This window comes from Triplophysa dalaica, chromosome 10 (assembly GCF_015846415.1).
Source record: "Triplophysa dalaica isolate WHDGS20190420 chromosome 10, ASM1584641v1, whole genome shotgun sequence".
NCBI classification, from domain to species: Eukaryota; Metazoa; Chordata; class Actinopteri; order Cypriniformes; family Nemacheilidae; genus Triplophysa; species Triplophysa dalaica.
In genome coordinates this window covers 4,592,816-4,600,637 of record NC_079551.1, presented here as the reverse complement: position 1 = coordinate 4,600,637, position 7,822 = coordinate 4,592,816, and the positions used below count along the sequence as shown (strand labels likewise).

Here is a 7,822-nt window from a genome sequence, read left to right as displayed (position 1 = left end):
AATAATTGCAAGTCGAAGCAAGTTCTTGACATAGGTGTTCTGGCTATTAATCTGGGCAGGACAATGGATTTAATAAATGAAAATTAGGCTAAAGGAGTGTCTTAGCAACTCACTAAAGGAAATAACTAAAAGTGAACAAGTAAATAAGATTAGTAATGCATTTGCATTCCACAACACACACTACACAGTGGGACTTTATTAGTTTTGCTGTGAGAGGTTTTTCATTAAAGTCATAAATAAGATCAAACTGGACAAATAAGGTCTCCATCCACTTCTTCAAGTCTCTGACATTTACAACAATCCCTGTAACTAACAATTGAGTTTAATCAGAAACAAAGCTAATGGTCACTGTAGTTAAACCATGGTTTTGCCAATAGCAATCAATACACAAAAATATATGGCTACTACACTTTTACCATAAAAACATTTTTTTTGTGGGTTCACTTTCGAAACCAACATTATTTAAGTGGTATTTTATATTACATGGCTCTTTTTGAATGTTTGATTCTGATCGGCCAGTTGTGACATTTGCAGGTTTGTTATTCCCAGATAACAACGTCTCAAAACTAATAACACATGGTAACCCAGATGCAGCAAATCCTTGTGAAAAAATAAATATATCTTTAAAAGCATATTTACAAATGATTAAACCAAATTGCCTGTTCGTGATCGTTTCTTCCCTTTAAACTGAAAATAACCCTGCATTCGGTAAAAATGAGTGAATAAAATATTTCAAATTCACATTTGAAAGTAACCATGTAATAAGCGGGTCACCTCGGGTCCTTATCACACTGTCCGGGCTTATTTGTGCGATAGCAACCAGCTGCCTACATTATCCCTTACTTAATATATCCTCTATCAAAAAACAGAATTAGCTGCAGATCTGGTCTTGCGTAGAAACAGTGAAGATGAACAAAACATGATAACATGTTTTAATTCCATGTTTTTTTTAAAACAGTGGGTGTTTTAAGTAACGTTAGTACTTAGTACTTTAGTATCACAAAATCATGCCAACTGGAACGTATACCAAACACTGTCACTATTTAAAGTCAAACTAAATTCAGATAAAACTTCAATTATTTTTTCTCAAATGATGTAAATTAGATGGCCTGGGCGGGGCTTCTGTTAACTCCTCCCCTTCATCCGTCAGTCTGCTGCCAGTTCCATTTCAAAATGCATAAATGGATGTATTTTGAAATTGAAGGGGAGTAGTAAACAGATCCTTCACACAAGCCGTCTAACATACGTCATTTAAGATGGATAGTCATTACAGGACTGATGTGCATTTTCTCCTCTGGCTCCCTTGGCATCATGGGATAGAATAGTGTCAATCCAATACAATCCGGGTATTTATTGCCTACTGTTTTGGGCTTGTTCAATGTCATGCAGTTCTGCACAAGACCGATCGTAGCATGTCGTTAAAATACCTCGAGAACGAGTCGAGATCCAACTGTTCTGTATGCTTTTGAATCGCTCTCGCGATACTGTGATGTCATGGCCGATCAGTCTGAGCAGCGCTGCATGAAGTGGAACACACCTCTTTTTCAGAATACTAAGTCATACCACAATAGCTTTAAAATGCTTAACATATTGCATGGTTATACAGTTGATTCTGGTAAACAAAGACATTTTATTTTGTCTGGCAGCATTGATAACAATACATTTGCTGTACATTTGATGTAAATCGGCAGTTAGTAATGTATAAGTCAACTAATTGCAGAATGCATTAATAATGACATAGAACATAACACCTTTGACTGAAAAGTTCAAAACATGTTTTTCATGGAATGCCAAGGCACAATTATTATTGCGATTTAAATTCTTGCAGGCACTTGTACAACCTTGTCCATGCGATCTTCATCAAACACGTTTTATACCTTATCCGTCAGTATCAGTATTTAAAGGATACTTCAACAAAAAATAAAATTGTGTCATAAATTACTCACCATCAAGCTTTTCTAAATGGCTTCAATTTTTTTGTTCTGATGAACACAGAGAAAGATATTTGGAATACTGCTTATAACCAAATGAATCTCACCACCCATTGACCACCATAGTAGGAAAAAAAACAATGGTAAACAATGGTCAAAAGTGCTCCAGAAATGTTTGCTTTTCTACAATTTCTAAAATGCTTATTAAAGGAAAAAAAGATAAAGTTATTTTCCCTACTATGGGAGACAATGGGTGTTGAGATCTTTCTGGTTATGAGGAAACAATTCAAATGTGAGTAAATGATGACAGAATTTTTATTTTTGGGTGAAGTATCACTTAAAGGCTGTTTTTCCTATAAAAATCAGTGTTGTGGCTAAATCAAAAGCTTTTTAAGTGCCTTTAAATCCGATAACATTGCATTTCCTGTCAGCAGAGCCAAACACGTGTCCCATTATAAACCACAGTAAACCACATCAGTCCAAAGACCTTTTTAAGGGGTTTCATTTTGCAGATGATTTGCAGATTTAGAAATGCTTGTTTGAATACTCAGGATATGGAACAGTTATAAATGTGAACATAACACATCATCACAAATAGTAAAAAAAAATATTACGCAAATACAAAAGTTGGTTTCGCAAGTATAAAACACTGGGAATGTAAAATACAATGTAACAATAATCATAAACCAATAGTTAATACTAAACATTTTAAGTGCTGAGTATTGGCAGTAGATGGAATTTTCCATTGAACTCAGCATGATAGACCTTGTGGGAATGGGTTCTCAAAAACACTTATGCAACTGCAAATAAATGCAGGTCAGTAAAAAAAAAATGCAACAGTCAGTGGACAGTACTGTATCTCAGTTCATCATACATCTGGTTTAGTTGCAAGATAAAAAAAATGTGAATAACTGGGCTACACATCAAGTCTTTCCGTAATTTCTGTATGAAAAATACTCACGTTAGAGGCAGTGCAATGCTGGAGATTATCCTAATACTCAAACTGTGATGAAATACTAAGACCTTAAGTCTTTAGGGCATCTAAACTATTCAAGGGTGGGTAGGCCATGGACATGGGAGTTCAACAGATGTCTCAAGAATGTTGTTGGCTGATATACAGCGGTGCTACAGTTTATAGGAATGTGGAAACATCTAAATGATCTGTAAAGGGTTGAGAGGTTTTGACAATTGTTTGGTACTAATTATGTCACCTCTTTAAGACACTCGAGTAAACTACGTGGTCCTCTTCATCGCCTTTCTGTAAGACATAGAAATTAAAACATGAGAAACAAATAATGCCGAGTTAATCAGAAATCCGAGGTAATGAAATCGCCTCGATCTTGGAAAGTATTTGGGATTTTTCCTTAAATTCATTCATAAATTAAAACATCAAACCAAGTAGCAAATTTGTTTGCGTGCATATACCAAACAAATTTGTGCATTTAAACACTTTCGAGTGTCAAAATACTTTTTGGAGGCAATTTATTATGAAAACAATAAATAAGCAGTATAAGTATCTGAAAAAACTGATCATACCAGTGACATCAAACATGGAGCTGATCTAATATGACTGGCACACAAACATTCATAATCGTATAAACACAATCAGCTACAGATTATTCAATCTTTAAGCTATGAAGCATGGATCTTTCTACAACAATTTGAGTTTGTGGCAATCCATGTCATTCTCACACAAAATGAAGACGTGAAGCAGAAGCACAAAACAACACTGATATCTCCTTCAGCTTTGCAAGCGAATTTAGATATTTTTCCTCTTAAGATTTTTTATAGACAGACAGAAATACACAGCGCACACCGCAACTCTATAAACTCTTACCGAACTCTTTACTCTACGTGCACAAAATGTCGTCTCAGCGTAAAGCACCTCTTCATGAATCTGAACTGTTTTAATAATAATCATCACAGTTTTCAAATTACAAAATGATTTGTTATCTCAGAAGGTTTTGAAAAAACGAGATTTGTTGTAGGTAATACTTGCATTCAGGTGTTGCTGGACAGGACTTTTTTCTGTGTAAGTATACAGCCACCGCAACAACTACTGCTGCTATCACAATAAGAATCGCTATAACAACAGCGATTACTACTGGAAAATCATTTTTTTCTGCAATGAACAACAAAAACAATAAATTATTCTTTCAGCGTTTGACTTTAACCACTATGTTGTTAAATTCAGTACATCTGCACTGTATAATCTTCATCACCTGTCATTTAACAAGTTTCATGTCTATGTTCAAATGTTGAAAATTCAGATAAAGATCCATGATGTAATTTGAGCTATTTTGGGTTTTAACGGCCAATACAAGATCATGGTCTTGGACTCACACCTTTTTCAGTGTCTTCAATCTAGGAAATACTTAAATGCTGACATACATTTGTCATCCATTAGTCTAATAATACGGTCGGTCATGTGATCTCGACAGGTAGCCTAAAACAGAACAGCCTTTTCTGGAACATGTATATTATATAATGGATTTTCATCTTTTTAAAGATGATGAAATTAAACAGTTCACCTTTAAATATCTGGAAGAGTTTTACCTGAACATGTCTGGCAGATATCACTGACGTTGAGATGTCGAGTCTGGATGCTGACTGGATTGGACACCACACATATGTATGTGTTTGTATCCTGATATTCCACCTCCAGAGGTAGAGAGAGTCTGATGTTGAGATCAGACACACTGATGTTGGACAATAAACTGTTTCCTTTGTACCAGGAGAGACTCACATGTGTCACATCAATCGCTGAACACAACAAAACACATTTTGACACTGAAGATCTTTCTGATGATGAAGAACATTGAGAAGAGTCTCTGATGATGACAGGAACGGAAAGTTGAGCTGAAAATAAGAAAGAGAAGGTGAATACACCCTTGAATAATATCAATGTACAACAAATGGCGTAGCATCCCTCAGCATTATGTTGACCAGCCAGACCCCATGATTGTTTGCTTACCACTGCAGTGCAAAGTGACATAGTGCTCTACTGTACAGCACTGAGAAACAAGTGAGCAATTCAGTCTCAATTTCAACCTTAACACAAATTTTTTTGCATTTACCAGCGACATTTGCTATGGAAACAGCACAGACTTTAAGATTTGGTGGTTAAAATACCCATGTGAGATATCTCTTCAAATTTGTAAAGTATTTGTATTATTTTTAGTGCATGATTTCTCATATTCAGGTAAGTGCCTTTATCAGGATTGTCACATCCATAATGCTACATATTCCTCATAAATGGACACATGAAAATGAATATAAAGTAACTATTTAATATTCTATAAAGAGGTGATCCCTTCTCCATTCATTTGGTATTATTGCTTCAGGATTGTGCATTTTATTTTACAGAAATCAAAGTTTATTTTCTCCTAAAAACAGGGTCCTTTTTTTTGTCACGTCCATATGTTTATTTCCCTTTTTTTATAGACTGACATTATTTGATGTTTAGACTCTATCAACAAGCTACAGGTTCAGTAAAATTTAAACAGATGGTTAAATAAAATCGTTAAAAATTCATTCTCTGAGGATTTTTATGTCACGTCCATAATGCAAAATGTCACGTCCATAATGCTGGAATTGCCCAGGTGCCTATATTTTTCCTATTGAGAAATAAATTGAAGATTTAGACAAACCTAACCCTTTTCACTTAACTCACCATACACAGTAACATTGAATTTCTTGTCTGAATTTCCTCTGTCACTGATGATCTGTAGTTTATAAAGTCCAGAGTCTGTGATTCTGGTGTTTGTGATGTTGAGAGATCCAGTCTGACTGTCCAACTTCAGTCTGTCTCCAAATTTCTCATTACTGTCATACATATCAATGCTTTTCTTATGGATTTCAGCTACACGAGTCTCTTCAGGTCCAAACATCCACAATACCTGATCACGTTTTTGTATGTCAGTAAGATTAGTGTGTAAAGTGACAGAATCTCCCTCCATCACTGACACTGACTTCACTTCATCTGCATCAACACCAAACACACCTGCAGAACAAAATGAGATACTGCTTTAAAATTAATTCCACCAAAATTAGGTTACAGGATGTAGGGGCAGTTTCCCGGACAAGGTATAAGACTAGTCGTAGACTAAAATAAATGCTAGAGATGTCGAAACTGAAAATATATTCTATTTACATGCCCTTGTATTGTCACAAAAAGCACACCATTAAATGCTTTTTTGTGAAGTATGATTGTAAAAACTGCTTAAATGTCCTAATTTATCAAAGGCCTAGTCCTTGCTTAATTAATTATAATCACTCTCCGCAAAACCGCCCCTAAAGGTTCAACAAACCAAGACTCAACCAGACTCATGTTAATAAGCTATATGACATGATAAAACAGTGGTAGGCCTATATCTCTAAACATATTAATTTGTTGTTTGGTGATCTTTTGTTTTAATGCCACTCTTCTTCATACGCTGGTCGTTTATTTAAACAAAACACCTTTAAAGACCCTTTCCCCTGTTACTTATAATTCACCATCTGTAGTCTACAATAATGTACTTTTATTTCAATTTCAATTAAGTTTCAAAGATCATAATGCTTTGTATACGCATCCACATTTTCTCATTATAATTTTCAACGAGAAATATAAAAAAATGGGAAAATACTTTTAAAAACTTGTTTTACTTACCACGTGCAAACCACAGGCACAGACAAAGGAAACCCGATTTATGAATCATGATCCAAGTTCTTCAAAAGGTCTATTATCATCAAACACCACATTTTCTGTAAAGTGAGCTCGTTTTTCTGATCAAATCCCAAATGTAACAACTTCGACCATTTCTTTTTTTGTAACGTTATTATTTTAGGCTACATAATTTCCCCGAAAGCTAAAAGAAAGCATCTAGGTCGATCCGACCCCACAAGTTTTATCCAGAAAATGAAAGCAGCCCAATGGAGGAGGAATCCGCTGCTTGTCCCAACATGAGAGCTGCGAGGAGCACAAAGAAAAACAAACGATGCATGCAAATAACTAAAGTTACAGTCTTTGTGAATTTTAATGCATTTCGGCAGATTAATGAATTAAACAAATGAAGCGAATAACAATCTTTGTTTTGCGGAAAAAAAGCTAAAAACACGCAGATTCTGCTGATCTTTGTCACGCCCTGTACAGTTAGGCCCCTCCCATATGACGACAGAGTCACTATTAAAAGAAAGGGTGTGGTCCTGGTACAAATAAATAAATGTAAAAATAAATAAATACCTTAGTATTTAGGTATAGTAAACAACAATAAAGTAAAACAATTCTATATAATATTATTATTCGTATATGTAGGCCAATGTGTGCATGCATGCATGTTTTAATTTTTTTTTTTTAAATAAGCCATCGCTGTGTTTTAGAGATGACATTGTGTTATTTGTGCACACTTTGTCATGACTGTAGATCAGCAGTGTTTCTGTAAGTACTGATTCATGTTCATGTTGTAACTTTGTGGTCAGGCCCCTTCTTCTTCTTCCTCTTCTTCTTGTTCTTCCTGTCATGTGCTGTCTGCCAGAAAAAAACTAAACCAAAGCGTTTAAAGTGCTGCTTTGTAGCTGAAAAACATGAAGACACTTTTTTCTCTTACAGCATCTAGATCCATAGATCATATCTACTTGTGTGAATTAAACTCTACATCTCTCTTCTATCAAACAGAATATTTAAGATAACATATTATATAAACAAACATGCAGTTTGAAAGATTACACAATATCAAGATTGTTTTAGAAAGCCTCGCATTGACCAGTACACATGGTTTAGTGATTATCTGCCCTTTGTTTACTTTAAGGCCTTCTTGTGTTCACAAATAGATCCTTTTGTAAATGGGTCAATGACGTGACATGTATTTTTTGTGTCCAAATTCATTATTTTCCTAAAAAGAATTTGAATA

General features: G+C 34.9%; 1 protein-coding gene across 3 annotated transcripts; it reads right to left on the bottom strand.

The window, feature by feature from the left end:
- Positions 1 to 1,610: 1,610 nt before the first annotated feature.
- LOC130429660 (natural killer cell receptor 2B4-like) lies at positions 1,611 to 7,054 on the bottom strand. Of its 3 annotated transcripts, XM_056758347.1 has the most exons (6): positions 6,583 to 7,054; positions 5,605 to 5,934; positions 4,488 to 4,790; positions 3,931 to 4,053; positions 3,769 to 3,833; positions 1,611 to 3,189 (listed from the first exon to the last, which is right to left on the bottom strand). In XM_056758347.1, the coding sequence occupies exons 1-6, from the start codon at positions 6,629 to 6,631 to the stop codon at positions 3,139 to 3,141; spliced, it is 921 nt and encodes a 306-aa protein (XP_056614325.1). In that variant the 5' UTR covers positions 6,632 to 7,054; the 3' UTR covers positions 1,611 to 3,138. The 3 variants fall into 3 exon arrangements, with proteins under 3 accessions (XP_056614325.1, XP_056614324.1, XP_056614327.1); XM_056758346.1 differs by having other exon boundaries at positions 1,611 to 3,833; XM_056758349.1 differs by lacking the exons at positions 3,769 to 3,833; positions 3,931 to 4,053.
- Positions 7,055 to 7,822: the final 768 nt, after the last annotated feature.